Source organism: Pelecanus crispus, chromosome 6 (assembly GCF_030463565.1).
Source record: "Pelecanus crispus isolate bPelCri1 chromosome 6, bPelCri1.pri, whole genome shotgun sequence".
Taxonomy (NCBI): domain Eukaryota; kingdom Metazoa; phylum Chordata; class Aves; order Pelecaniformes; family Pelecanidae; genus Pelecanus; species Pelecanus crispus.
The window spans coordinates 68,930,716-68,946,586 of NC_134648.1; the positions used below are offsets into that span (position 1 = coordinate 68,930,716).

At 41.5% G+C, this 15,871-nt stretch overlaps 1 protein-coding gene across 1 annotated transcript in view; it reads right to left on the bottom strand.

Annotated features, from left to right (window-relative positions):
- Positions 1–6,285: 6,285 nt before the first annotated feature.
- The window catches only part of KIAA0586 (KIAA0586 ortholog), a 76,830-nt gene continuing 67,244 nt past the window's right edge, over positions 6,286–15,871 (bottom strand). Inside the window, exons 31-32 of the mRNA XM_075711804.1 lie at positions 11,116–11,181; positions 6,286–6,431 (exon numbers count right to left, since the gene is read on the bottom strand). Coding sequence (XP_075567919.1) covers positions 6,286–6,431; positions 11,116–11,181 — 212 coding nt within the window. The remainder of the gene's footprint in view (positions 6,432–11,115; positions 11,182–15,871) is intronic.

The following is a 15,871-nucleotide window of genomic DNA, read 5'->3' on the forward strand; positions in this document are numbered from 1 at the left end:
ATCCCTGGAGGCGTTTAAAAAACGGGTAGATGTGGCACTTCGGGATATGGTTTAGTCTGGCCTACCCTTGATTAGTCTAGAGTGGGCTTGGTAGTGTAGGTTAATGGTTGGACTGGATGATCTTAAAGGTCTTTTCCAACCTAGATGATTCTATGATTCTATGATTCTATGAAAATCAGCTGTGGAAAGTTTGGCCTTGAAAGAGGCAATGGCAGAGCAGCCCGAGCACAGAAGGGGAAATCCTCCTCAGTCTTGAGCTGCAAAGCTTATCGGCCAGAGGAATCTCTTACTCTGCAGCACCTGGCACCGTACTGCCTAGAAAGCCGCATTAAACAATCGGCGTTAACAGATGTAAGTGCTATTTAAGAAAATGCTGGGTTTCACAGCAAGTACCAGGTTTGATCCATGGCTCGGTGCCCGCTCCTTTGCCATAGGTGCTGATTAAGGAAACACAGCAGGGAAGGAGCCGCGACTCTGCAGCATGGAAGGGAAGATGGTATTTATGTGACAGATTCAGGATGCTGAACGCCCTTCTCCAAGGGCACATCACGCAGGAAGAACACAATTTCCAAGACTGTCAGAATAAAAAGAAGGGAGGAAAAAATGACAGGATGCCAATCACCCAGCAAAATCCCCAGTCATTGCAAGAAGCGTCTCCCAGAACCCATTAAAAATAAGCTCTAAGTCATCATTTCAGCAGCAAGATTTTTACATGGTGATCAAACAGTTGGCTATCCAGGTGATAACAGGCTGCAGGGTAAGTACAACTGTACATATATTAAGGAACAGGCACCAAGTGGGGAGATTTTTTTCAGCTGACAGTAAGAAATCGGTGTGCTGAGACAGTAGAGCAGGGAACGACCCCAGCGACACAACCGCATGTCCCTGCACAGGGGACTTTGCCGGCAGCCAGTTCAAGGCAAAATGAAATGTTAGCAACCCCAATTTGCAGGGTTGGGCACTCCTGCCAGGAAAAGACGGAGCCGAGAGAAGGCCTGAAAAGTCAGAGCTGCTGCCTTGCTTGCCCGGGGCAGGCAGGATGAAGACCGGCACTGCTGGGATTGCCTTCCCCCAAACCTCCCTCCCGGCAGCTGCCTGGGCTTCCAGCTCATCAGCAATGTAGACAGCAGTAGCAGGATTGCTACTTTCCAGTTGGTTTTAGTTTTTTGAGTTTTAGTAAAGTTCTTTGCTCAGCACCTGCTCAACTCTTCAGATAACTGATTTTTGAATCTCTCTTTTCCCCAACTATTTTTCTGAGAACTGCCCTAGACCTGCAATGGCAACCACACGGGCAAGAACCCCACTGGCTTTGAGTTCAAGCCATTTCAGGGGCTTCACGTGCCCCTTCAAGGTACTCAACAGCTTCAGTGCAGGACCCATCAGCCTGGAAGACCTACCGTCCTTGGGGGTGAAATCTGATCAGAACGATGATGCTTCTCTGCCCCAAGCAAGTTCTACAGAGGGGTGAAAAAGTACCTCTTCCCAAAACAGCCCTTTCTTGGACTGGAAATACTGGGGAATGACCTCCTCCATGAACAAGGTGCCTTACAGGCTCCTGATTACACTTCTGATTTGACTTTTTTCATACCTTCTGGTTTCTAATCTAAATATGAAGCGATGTATAAGGAAGAAAAAATAACCCTTGAACTGTAAGAGTCCACTCCCCGCACTCACCTCTCAAGACAAAGGATGAGAGCAAAAGGCAAAAATGGGTTTCACCCTCTACCCAGAATATAACAAAAGCTCTAGACACGGACACAGGATTGTGGGTTTGTATTATTGCCATCACAGGAGCAGGGCCCAGGGCCACATCACCTTGGTGAGATTTCGGGGGTTTTTTGGTGAGATTTCTGGAAAAAGCTTCTGTTGCAGTTCCCTCACCTGGCTCAAGGACACCACAACATCAAGATTTGGATAAATGATCTGGCTACATTTGCAGGATCAAAGAAACAAAATCACATCCAAGCCCTGGAAGGTTGGGGGAGGCATCAACACACAATCACAATAATGAATATTTTAGAGACAACTTTTAAAGACGTGTCTAAATCAGGAGTGCAGCAGAAGAAGGGGAGGAAAGAAAGAGAGCTCTGCCTGCCAACCAGTACAAATATCACAGTGCTTATACAATAGCTTTCAGTCCCACACGCAAAACACTGTTGGACACCTATAGAAAGGATGAACTTCTCATGTCGTATCAATTCCATAGGATGCAATCCTCTTGCCTTCCTGCCTTAAACTCTTGTGCGGAGTGTTAACAGCGAGCTGTTAAATAGCTGCAGGGTTCCAGCTCTTAAATGGCTACATTTCAGACTGGGATCCAGCAAATTTTTGCACATGTGTGATTTTAAACATCTGAGTACTCAGTTCATAGGGAGGAGGTTGGCGCATGCATCTTTACCCAGTCAGGATAGAAACATTATCCTGTAGCGATTTGTAAAGCACCTTGGAAGGTTAGCGTATGTTTTTAGCAGCTAATTTTGACAACTTCCATCTCTGAGTTATGAAGGTGAACAGGAATAACAAAAAGAACTCACTTTATCCAATTTCCCACAATTCAGATAAGATTAAGCGTGCACGTGGAATTTTCCACTTCCTTTACTGAAAACCAAGATAACTCAGCTGAACGGGGGAAGGCTGACACTGGCATCAGACAAATCACTGCCAGCTCATGGCTGGAATCCTGTCCCAAGAGCCTGTGCTGGCCTGGGAGCGAGCATCCCTGCCTGTGCCAGGAACTGCATGACGTCCCCGCAGATCCACCCAGTCTCTTTATTGCTACCACCCTCACTATACAGCATCCCTCTTTTTTCTTCAGGGAGGGGGAAGAGAAGGGAAAAAAACAAACCACCTGGATTTTGAGCACCTCATTTCCAAATGGCCAGATTTTACTTACCAAAGTCAGAAAAAGAGGCTCTGCAAATATAAACACTTCTGACATTTCAGTTTTGCACTTTCGTATACTGCAAGTCCAATCCATGAACAAATACCCTCGTTCTAGCGCTTTCCTAATGTAAGACACGACCAAGCTTCACCAGGAATTCAGATGAACCAAAACATAAAGCCAGGGTTTTGGTTTCCACGCTACAATCCTGAAATCCAATAACAACCACCTCCCCCCCACCTCTCTGCTGCTGAGAATTAACTGAAAAATATAGCTGTATAGAGGTGTTTTTTTAATACTTTTCCTAGATGGAATTCTATTTGATGCTGTTAAGCTTTGATGACATACCCCAATGACTTGCTTGGAAGAAATCCATTTAGCAAGCTTGCAAATCATGCTGTTTCAGTTCTGTGAGTGCCCATGAGAAATGTGCATTTTCAATCATAAAAGCTATAGAAACAAAATGGAACTTGGAGATGCAGACAGACGAATTCCTTATCACGGCTTGGCTGTGTTCACAGAACATGTGCTTACCATTTCAAACTCCGGAAAACTATTTACAGAAATCTGAAATACAAGACTGCATCCAAAAGTAAGAAACAGATAAATTTCTAGAAGATACTTTCCTCCCCACACCCCTTTCAAAGGAAAAATGGAGACTCTGACTAAAACCAAAGCAAAAAGAACCACCCCCCCCCATGCAGCCTTTAGCTTTTCCTAGGAATATAAACACGCGTAATATGATCTGCGCACAGGGTGCCAGATATACAGAGGTCCACTTCTGTTTATGTGGCAGGACACTGTGTTTTGGAGAAGGACAAGCAAATAGGTTGCACTTTTGAATGGGAACAGCGGAGGTTGCAGCGGGGATGAACATTAGCACATCCCACTGCCACGGCGTAATCCCCCCCAGCAGCAGATCTTTGAAACGCAGTGCCAGGCACCCCGAAGCTTCCAAAAAGATCAGTCAGTCGCGTCAAGTTGGGAGAGAACATAACTCTACGGGGAATTTTCAGAATAGCCTTCACTGGGCATTTGCTGATATATTTTCCTAAAAACACAGCTCGTTTCTACAGGATTCAGTCAATGACAATGACACCGCCTTTGATTTAAATGCATCTGTTCCCCATAAGAGAAAAGTAAGAGAATTCAAGCAAAATGTGTGATGCTCAGCACTGCAAATAGTAAAACCCGACACAGTTATTTTCCTGGTATGATGAGGCCGGGGCTGCCTCATCCTTGCCGGTGCACTCCCCGGGCTGCGCCCCCAGCTGCCGTCGCCTGCCCCATCCTTTGCCAGCTGCCTGCATGTGCTCGCGTCAATCACTGCACCTCGTTCAGCAAAGCGCAGTCCTGATCCAGGCATACAGCTCTGGGCACGAGAACGGTACAGCTCATTTGCTTTTTACACTGCAACAAAGAGGACCTAAATTATATATTAGCATCCTTAAAAACCCAGCAGTTTGACAGAGGACTTGGAACGTAGTTTCACGAAGGTTTTCTCTTGCAGGAAAGCTGCTTTAAGAAGCTCTTGCCCTCTCCACTGCATTACCCTGCTCTCAGTTGTTGTAGTGCAACCGCTTGATGCCCTGCTGTAGCAAGCTGCTGCAGGGTAAAAGAACATCTCCACCTTCCCAAAACAGGCTGCTGTTTTTTTAAAGCATTGATCGTGTCAATAGTCTGATTTGTAGCAGAGTTCCACAGGCAGCAGCATCAGCACAACCTCATAGCCAGCCTCCTCTGCTCCGGGTGGTTTGTCACAGCGTAAGAACGTCTAGAAGCAGCTTTACCACTGGAGATAATGTTCGTGGCATCATATGCTGGAAACCAGCTCCCAGTAATGCTGTCTCATTGGTACCTTTTTTTAAAGGGATGTTGCACTTTGCATGAAACCTGCCACGCTCTTACCCCTCACCCAAATCCACTATTTATGTGTCTGTCAAGACAGACAAGAAATCAACTCTATAACATGCTAGAGAGACTCCCTTTAAAGTTGAATCCTCTGGATAGTACCAACCTTGAACAGCTGAAGCTCGCTCTTTTTGCATTTACCCTTGCAGGTTCTGCAGCTGAACCTTGTGGTCAGTGAGATCAAAATAAAGCCAAGAGGAACTTCTAATCTTTCTCTGTTACAGAGAGATGAAATCAGTGCAGGCTCCATAGGAGTAATGGGAACTGTTCATGGTTATGAGTATCTGCAATAACGAAGTGCCTCTCATTAAGCGATGCAGTGAAGCTGTGCAGATGAAGTTCTATGCTCCAGTGTCACAACAAGGTACAAGCCAACCCAAAAGGAGTATTTTTTTCCTAGCTTTTGAGAAATGCCTTCATGCCCCATGTCTTTAAAAGTGCCACAGTATCTCCTCTTTTCTACCGATATCCCATGAAAAGCTCAAACTGAATGAGGAACAGAGCAAAAACTGTGTTTGCCCTGCTTGGAGAAGAGAGATTCTTTCCTAATTTTCCTACTGGAACATGTCTGAATTCCTCTTTTTTATTCTGCTTGGCGCAGATGATCCTACCTTCCTCCCCCGTCACCGCTGGATTGACCACGTTGTCCTGACTGAGGTAATAAAAAAATGGAGCAGTCCCTAGGAGGGTGGCAATACGTTTGTGCACTCTTGCTGTTAATTGTTACTGTGGTATTTCTGACTAGAGATTATCGGGCTTCTGAAGGGCTGAGACTGCAGCAGCTTGCTCAGTCTCATGAGAAGGAGAAATTTACATTAAAAAATGTAAACAAATTACCTTACCCACAGAATCTCTCATTCAGACATGTTTCAAGATGGGAAAAAAAATCTTTAGGGAAACAAACATCAGAATGCTGAAAAGTTCTTGTAATTCTAAAAAAAGAAATTCCCCACAATAACAACACAAACTCTAACGGTCTCTCTTACATACAATTTTGAATCACTGTCTTGTGATAGCAGTTTTCTAAGGATGAACAAGCTCTGAAGATACCTAGGAACACAATTTTCTTGCAAGCTTTGGTTGCAAATATATTTTCCTCTGGCTCCACATTTCGACAGCAGTGACATTATATTGAGCCAAGCATTTTTTTTTTCCATCAGCGCGGCAGACTTCTGCCATGGATTTTAATACCAATCACTTCCATGTTCATCTGTACATACAAGAAATAGTTAAATGGCCTTCACCTTTATTGACTTAAACTCACAACGATTCTGGAAGAATTGCTTTTTATTTGCTTTAAAATATTTGATATATTCACAAACAGAATCATTGCCTAAATTTACAATCATAACAAAATTGTAAGAAAAATAGTAGAAAAGAAACAGTACTGAAAGACCGGTATTTTGATGAAAAATCCAGACTATCACACTAGGCAGACAAATGCACCGATGACAAAATCTTCAGACAGCGACTGTCATAAAAAGCCGTAAGCTTTAAAACGTATCTGTCCCTGAAGAATCTGAATCACCACGTATACTACTCATACTTTGTGTTTGGTTGTCTGTGTTCATGGAAGGCAGCTTCACTGACACCTTTGCTGGAGACACATGGGAATTTAAATGTGGGGCAGCATCCTCTCCTAAAAGAATTAAAAAAGCAGAACAAAACACATTATTTGCTGTCTATGATAAACAACAAAACTGTACTGAAGGCATCTGCATATTGCATCACTCCATGGAAACACAAAGACACGGACAGCCTTACTGCCCACAGTTCTGAGGCATTTCAAAGCGTGCTGCTTTAGCCATCAGAGTTCTCCTTATCAGCTAACAAAGGGATGAATTTCTGTGCATATATAGACTGGGCTGTATTTACGTACAGATACACCATATATACACGCACACACGTACATACATAATCTCTACTAGGCCCAGAACAATTTCAAATATGTATACTGGTGTTTTCCACAGAAATGAATTGAGATCTGCAGACACACTGTTTCTAAACTCCATCTATACGTGTTTGCATCAAACCCTTAGAAAACACTCAGGTTGTTCAACAGCACGTATATATATATACCATCATAAAAAGCAAAGCGATCCAAGTTGAAGCCATTGGCTACAAGTCCTACGGAGAAAAACACCCCGTCAATGCTTCAGCTGCCTTAAACACAAGTGAGAATTTGTTTTAGCTCTTCCCTATCACCAACCCATTTCCCTGGCTCATGAAGGGTCCTTCTTGCTACTCCTTTGTGCTTTATCTCCCTTCTTTCATCTCTGACCGACTCCGGAGAAAATGTACACAGCCTCCCCCCTAGAGATGTGGCTTGCAGGACTTTACAAGCCACGTTCATCTTCCAGCAAGCCTGAGATGGCACCTTGCCACTTCCCATTCTTGCCATCTGACCCTGCCAAACGTGGGACACCCTGGGAGAGGGACAAGCCCCGGCACAGCCCAGCCACCGCCACGCCAGCAGCCGCGGCAAGGGACGGGGACGCGTCCCACGGAGTTTCCAGCAGCACTGGCTGCTGAGCAGCTGTGAAAGATCACCGCAGCGCTGAGAAGTCCCCCTGTCTGGGAACTGCTGGAGGGGTAGAAAACAACCTGTGGCCAGATACGAGAGATGGGAAGGGAGAAGTCATGGGCAAGAGTCACTCTGTCTAGCCAGAGGAAGGAGACAAGATGAATCAATTCATGGAGCAGAGGGAGCAAGACGTGAATCAGGCTACAGACGCAGAACGATGGAGGACAGGAGAAATGGCATTGGGTGAATGGTACAACATTCACAAAACTACTGAAAGAGCATTTTCAGATTTCAGTTGTCCTTGGGAGATTTATTTTAAGTGCACCAGTGACAAGCAAAACAAACATAATATGCGTCTGTGTACAGCAGCAAAGGCTCTCTCAGAGTTTGTTCTTATTCCAATAAGCTATAACAATTCTCCCCTCCTCTGTGATAGACTAGGTAATTAAAACACTATTTTCCCAATAAAACCAAGAAGTTAGGCTTTCTTTCACCCCAGTTAATTATCTACTATGTCACTGTAGTAATAATCTGCTTTCATCTGACTTGTAGCAAAGCACGCTTCAAACGGCTAATTAAAACAACAAAAGCCCACTGCTAAAATAAAATTTCATACGGTGGTTTTCATGCTGGAACAGCAGCCAACAGCCTAGGAAGTCAAAGACAAACGAGGCCAAAGACAGTAAAGCCAGTACATGGAGCAACCTGTGCCAGCCAAGCCTCCTGCCCCTCAGGAAGGCAGAGCTCTGGAGAGGTAGCAAGAGCACAAGAGCATTTTTTGTGTCCTCAGGGAATCAACACGTCACCTGCCCGCCACAGCCGCTTACGCACTTTGCAAGAAGCAATGTCCACAGTTTCACTAGACTGTCCTCACTAGTTGGACAGCCCGCGTCACCCCCAGCCCAAATCCCTCCACAAAGCGCAGCTGCCAAAGCTTGGGCTGGCATGGGCCTGAGCAAACCTAACACACGAGCAGTGAGGAGACATGAGAACTTCTACATCTTCTGAACGTCATTCAAAAGCACATTTATGGTAACACCACAAAGGTGTGCAAAGAACGTAGGTGTTCTCTTTTTCCAGAAGTACTTCCACGAGCTTAGTCCATAGCCATGTTTGCATGACAAAAATAGGTTATTCAGAAGGGAACTGAAGCAAAGCAAAGCGTTTATGTGGTTAGATGTGAAGCTGACACACAGTAAAGATGTGAATGTGTAATGCCTGAGGAAACTTTGTAAATTACCCTAGACACTAAAGCAACTCTCCAACACTGTATGTAGATTGATGCCTTCAAAGCTTGACTTTGTTAATAATTTCCACAGTCATGTCACCTGCCATGATGTCATTGTTTCAACAGCTGTTTTCAGGTTTGTAAAAAAAAAAAAAAAAAAAAAAGGTGGGGGAAAAAAAAAAAAGAAAAAAAAAAAGAATATTCCCTTCTCCCAAGACTCTGTAGTAACTTCCCAAGTATCTGATTCTGGGGTGCTGAAAGAAAGTATCGTATTAGTCTACATTCTTCCTAACACATATTCTGATAAATTTCACAGACATGCTATAGTTCAATTTTATGAATTTTATGATAGATATAAAACGCTAAAAGGACAGAAAAACTAGAAGAATAATTCCATTTACTTGCTCAACAGAAAAGTTACCAGGTCCTGAGTTATCTAAATATCGTTAAAGATCAGCTTAAAAATACCTGAAGTAAAAATTTCCCTTTTTTTAAAGGCAGAAAGCTGAAGTCTTTGACTTTGTTAGATGCATGCAGAAAATACAGAACCTGGATTTTCAACATTTTAACTGTAAAAAACCTATGGATCACCTATCTCAGCTACATGGAAGATTCTGCTTCATGACTGTAACTTTCCAGGATAGAAAGCTGCTAGTCCTGAAATTCTACGTTGGCCCAAAGATACAACTACTAAGTTATTCTCACATGTGCTTTATCATTATTAACTTTTGCTTAATGGAACCTTGTGCATGCACAGTGCATAAGACACATTCATATATACATATAGGGATGGGTGTGTGAATAAATACACAAATACAAGCATGCAGGTTTAAATGTTTGTATTCCTGCTCACATATATGTTATTTACTGAGGTCTGTATCTGCCTTTTGCTGTACACCGGTCATAGCACATGTGTAGTCCCTGGCCAGCTCCCTCTTTAACAATGTGATATTCCATTTTATTTCCCCGTTTCTTCCCCCCATCAGAGAACAGCTCATAACCAACGCTAAGATCGTTTCCTCTTAAACACTGAGATCTTCACCACCACCAATATGCAAATTGCAACGGTGCTTATAATCTGCTATGCCGTAAAAACGGAATGGAAAATTCCTCCGTTTACAAAGCAGTGCAGGGCAGGAAAGCAGGTAATCTTCACAGCTTTTTTCCCCTCTTTAGAGGCTCTGGAAGTACTCAGTACAATTTTGTAATCATGTACTTAGATGTATTTATAAAAATTTTCCTTGTTAAAATCCAATAAATGGAACGTGTGCCCTGAGGTGACCTCCAGTTCTCCAAATTAATTGTCACTATCTAATAGAATACATTCATATAAACTGTGAAAACTGACACTCTTAGTAAGTGTGTAAGGGTCCTTAACTGGTAGAAACTCAACAGTGACTGAAAACATCTTGGTGACCCACCGATGGAAAAGGTCAGATTTCATATTAGAGATTTTTCCTGTTCTTGGCAATCTATAACAAATTCATGTACGGTACTAAATTTCCAGATCTTTGTTTAACAGAAACATAAAAATTAATGGTGTGTCAACCATCCGGTGACCTGTGAAGGGAGTTTTTCTCTAAGAGGTACTGTCACACACCGAGTATGGTATATACAAGTGTATCGTGAATGTATGCCAAATGGAAAAGGAATTAAACACACAGAAGGGAGGTTTGGTTACTAATACCATATGGCAACAATAAGAACAAAGAAAAATCTTTAAATCTTTCTTTTTAAATTTTTCTATTTGGCAAAATAAAAAGACTAAACAAGTCTGACTTTCAAGCCAAATAAAAACCACGTGTTTTAACTCCTTCAAGTCGGTGTCCATACATTAAATAAAACTTCTATTTTTAATCTATCCAGAGGTAAGCCAGACCCTTATCTTGTAAGTGAAAAGAGCTATCTTCAAGACACTAAATAGGGAGGGATTTGAAGGATCAGGACCCAGGTTATTGTTTCAGTATAAAACTAGAACCATAATTACTTTAATTACCTACATATTACTTCCTAAAATTTAAAACCAACTATCACCCCCCAGCAACCCTACCTCTACTCTCTAACGTAACAACTGAAGCAGCTAACTTCTAGAGCAAGTATAACCTTCCAAGCATATGTAAAAACAACTCCAGTGCAGTGCTCTCATTCCTTTAATAGCACGGGTTGATATGAATGGCTTGTTTCTTCTTCTGCCAGATTCCAGCTGCTTCACTTTGTTTATTACTGACTTCAAAGTTTAAAACACTGTCCTGTCCCAACAAATAACTTCCTCCAGATGGCATTATCTCAAGTGTTCAGAGCACTGGGGACAGCACAGCACCTGCAAATCTGTAACTCAGCATCTTAAAATCTTCAATGAAAGTACCTTTTTTTTCTTTTTTTGCCTCAGGTTTTTTTTGCTTTTTCCCTACAAAAAAGATTTAAATCTGGGATATAGTTACACAGACTGTTAGCAGGGAAACAGAGTTGTCAGAAATTCTTTACAGTAATGACTGTAAAGTAGAAGAATACCTACAAGCCCAAAGGTAACAGAACCACTATCAGTAGAAACACTTTATCCGCTCATCTTACCTGTAAGTAAAGATGTGAGATACATATTTGTGCCAACGCGTGTCCGATCCATGTCTCCATGGATATCTGTAGGGTACCAACGAAAAATTCACTCATTTTCGTATGTGGATGTACAGGCAAGTTACCAAGAAGCAGCATTTTTGGCAAAATCAAAATTATTCCAGACTTGCTGGGCTAACACATACTGACAAGAAACATCCGTGTTTTGATGTAAGCAATTCTGAAGGGTACACTGAAAGGAGAAAATACACTGCAATGTCAGTCATGTTACTAATTATAATTATATACAGTAGTTCCAGTTCAGACTCATGTCTAGCGATACCATGCATATTGGCTACATAATTCAATGCTTCTGGAATTTAATGGCTTATACATTTGAAAGTGGGTATGGTAAGGAACTAGCCACATGGCCTCCAGATAGCAAAGAATACAACATTCTCAGGAATAACCAAGATCATCAACAGTTTCTCAAATAATCCAATCATTCAGACAAAATTATCCTCCATTCATTAGAAATGATAGCTCCTCCACTTTTCTAGCCCTGGCCGCCTTGAATCCATATATGCATATTTATGTTATTGTGGAAAAGGTGTCCTTTCTCAGCTCTGCCAGAAATGAAGCAAAAATGCTCAAGCATTTTAGGGCAGGGACTCTCTTCCCGTTGCGTAAATGCTTTGCTAAGCACGGGGCCCCTGGCTGCAGGTCAGACGGCTGCCTCCCACTAGGACAGAAAGACAGAAATCAAGACCAAGGTGCTCTGCAATGCATGCGGTTGTGTTGTCGTAACTCAGAAACAGGCTGCCCCTAACTTAGCCAGTTCCATGACAAACAGAAAAGACTCTAGGCAAACTTAGGCCAAATTTCTAGGGCTGAGTTACATGAAAGGGATAGATTTACAATTAAAACACTTCAGTTGTTTTACAGAAATGGACTGACATCGGTAGGACTTGAGCCAAAAATGTCTGGATTTAAAAGCATGAGTCTACTGCTTGAGCTGAAAAAACACGGTTTCATTCTCAAAGGCTTCAGCCAACTCATAAACCTCCATAAGTAGGCCACAGACACCAGCGGAGACAGAAAACTATATAGTATGAGTTCAGTTCAAGTTTTGACCTAAACTTGGCAAATTCCACCTTCCCATGGTGTAATGTACTTACAGAAACTCTGCATAAAGCACACAGAAAATAAACATGCATACACACATGCGCTTTTCTTTTTTTGTTTGTTTGTTTAAACCCTAATGTATATCCTAGCTATAAATATTTCTGAAAAGAAAATAAATTCAGATCCTGAGTCAGTAAAGGAGGGTGGGACACAGGCTAAGCAGCTAACAAATTTTTCAAAGCAGAATATTTGAAAATGATTTTTCTTCCTCTCAAGTCTGAGTTCAAGGTTCAGTGGTTTTCCAAAACATGCTATATTCCCACCAACAGCAACACTAAACAGAACAAAAACTAGAAATACGTAAAATAAACTAGAACCAGATTTTTCAAAATCCTAACACAGAGACCGGTAGGGAAGGGCAGACAGAAAGCAGCTCCAAAAACATCTAGGAATGAGATTGCAGAGTTTACTAAATAAATATTTCCTTTTGGTGCCTAAAATCTACTCTGCTCCTTTAGATCTGGCATATTTTGCTCTGTAGAATATCTCAATGCTTAACAAGTTTGCTCCCTGGCCACAACTCTTGCTGTTGTTTCCCAGCAAATCACTTCCAAAAGATGCGTAATGATCTTTCCAAATAACTACAATAATTATTAATACTAAGAAGAAATATTAAAAGTCAGTTTGATATTTCTGTACAGATGCCTGTGATTTTTGGATGTGCAATTGGCTAGAAACAAAAAGGCTTTCAACTTTCAAGCACTGCTGTTTCTTGACTGCAACCATTTTCTTGAGGAGAACTGAGATGAGGGGTCTGCGGTAAACCTTGAAGCAGCGGCTTTTATTCGAAAGTAAAAAAGGAGGAGTTGGTTCGTTACTGGTCCAGACTCTTTGAAAAACAGCAGGAAAATGTGGATTTTGCGCAAGGGCTGGGGGGAGGAGTAATCTCCAAATCCACAAGAGACAACCTAGGTAAACAGCTGGTGGAATCAGGAGAACCTGACAAGTGATAATTAAAAACCTGCATATCTAATTGTGTAATTAATATTTTATTTGTTCAGTAGAACTAAGTATCACCTACATACCAATCTTTTTCTCATTTTCTGCAAAATCTAACAGGCAAGTGGACAGGAAGGTAATTTTAAAAGTATGCTTGTATAAGATATTCAGCTCTGTTATTCACACCTTCATGTTTGGGGATCCAAAAGACATTTTAATGCCAGCATCTGAAGCAAAATAAAGAAGCTCAAAAAGAAAATGGACTCGAATGATCAATAGCGGGAATTCACACTAAATTCTAAGATAATGTTATGCAGACTTCCCTCAGGATGCAGAATCATTCACTGCAATCCTAGCAGTAGAACTGGCTCCACTGAGACCTCATATCTTAACAATATTAATTGCAGCAATACTGCCTCCAGCTTATCTACATCGTACCACAGCGCTAGACATAATAGCATTCATAGCCTACATGGGGAGTGGCAAGTGTAAAAAAAAAAAAAAATTCTTAATTCTTAGAAGTTACATGGTCTGTTTTTATTTAAAAATAATTAAAAAATAATTTACACAAGTAATTAAAATGGAATGAACAAATTCAATGATGTTTCATCCTAAATTAGGGTTGTGGTGGGTTTGAAAATGAAGATCTTTCCAGTTCATTTCAATGAAGATGGGTGTCCCAGTGAGGGGATCCCCTAAGCAAATGATGTTCTTTTGGAAGCCAGCCTACTAGCCAGGATACATACTGGGTTGCTCTAGAGTCCCTTAGCGCCTCACAATTTTTGTTCAGATCAGTTTGGCCCGCACAGTTAACTTACCAACAATTACTGCAGCACGCTGCTCTTATGCAGTCTTTGATGTGTGCTTGTCCGTATCACTTGGGATGCACATAATTCGGGGCAAATGACAATCTCTATTTATCAGACAGGTTCAGTACGTCGCAGGTCAAGACGGAGCATGTTATCTGCAGCGATGCTTGTGCTGCCTATGCTTACTAAGCACTGCACGCTACCCAGCCCTATTAACTCCTCAGCTACGTGACTGTTAAAAAAAATTGTTAGGAATGTAAGAGGACAACTTTTAGTGAATTGGTGTGAGAAGTCACAAGCTACTTTCTATGACTAAAAAGTGCGATGGGAGACCTTGATGTGCTCTCCCTCAAACAGCCATGAGAATTTCCTGGGCAAGAAGGTTCCATCCCCTCCAGCCATGGCAGCAATCGGCACCCAGATTTGAATGAAGGCTAGGGGACGGGCATCATCAGGAAGAAAACAGAAACCTTTTTGTACTGCACAGCTCTTCAGGCAGTGCTGCAGGGCATAAGTTTCTCATTGCAAGTCACTCTTCACATATAATGGAGTCACTAAATGCATTCTTATAATAAAAAATTATGTAAGATATACTAAAAATAAAAAAAATGTTCAAATAACAAGTGTTTTTCTAAATTACCACAAAAAAGTGCTCTATTTCTCTGTTCTGAATACTTCTAATTTCTAAATATTCATATGACCCTATGCAGTTGTTTTGATGATTTTCACTTACAAAGTCAAGGGATTCTCCATATGGAAACAGTTTGCCAAGACTCCTATTACTGTACTACCATTACAAAGATCTGGCATATTAAAATGCTTCTATCTACAGCACAATTACTCAATTTTTCTAATTACACCTTTTAAAAAGGAGATTGTGAATATTTTCCCCAGGACAAAACAAAACAAGACAGAACAAAACCAGCCCTATACAGTTAGCATTTTCCAGCGATACGTTCTAATAAACACTAGGACGTTTCTACACACATTTCTAGCATACACGCCGACAAACTTCGTAAAAAGACCTCCTTTCAAGCCATTGGTTTAACAGCAGAAGACGGCCACTAAAGGTCTTACCATTTGTTCATGTCAATTAACTTTGAAAAATGCATTAGGAATAAGCAATTCTTGGAAGTTTAGAGAGGCAAGCAATTTTTCTATTAGCTCAGAAAGAATACTGTCGTAATCTACATAAGTAAGTGTATGTTAAAATAAGGAAAACATTAAATGTCTTTACTGGAAGATCTGCTGGGAGACAGCCATTCCGTAAGTGTCCAGACCCTATTCTGCCAAAGACCGTCTAAACCTTATCTTGAAATGAGTACCCAGCGTGATGACAAGTAACACTGCCTCTACAAGTTAATGCCCAGGACCAGAGACTTGGAAAGGTCTGAGAGTAAATATATGTTTTTATCCTGTGCTATTTTAAAGTTTGTTAAAATCTAAAATGTTTAAACTTTGTGAAATAGAGATAAGCATTCCTCCTTGTTTAAAAAAAAAAAAAAATCCAAGAACCTTGGCCTGTTACATGGGAAAGAGTGAAAACAAAATTCCTTTGCAATACTCGGGTGAATCTGAGCTCTAAATCAGCAGAATAAATGAACTGCAGAAATGTATTGCTCTACATCTATGCTACATACTCAGCGCAATATACCACCTTCTTAACTCTCTCTTATGCACATTGCTACTGATTTTAATACAACACACACCTCCATCGCTGCTAATTGCTATTAAAAGCAGGGAAAACACTGCAGACTGCTCCCAGCAACACTCTTGAAGATTGTGCTACCGACCAACGGTTCCCCAGCAGCAACAGTGAAACCAACAACTGTTGTTAGCAACCC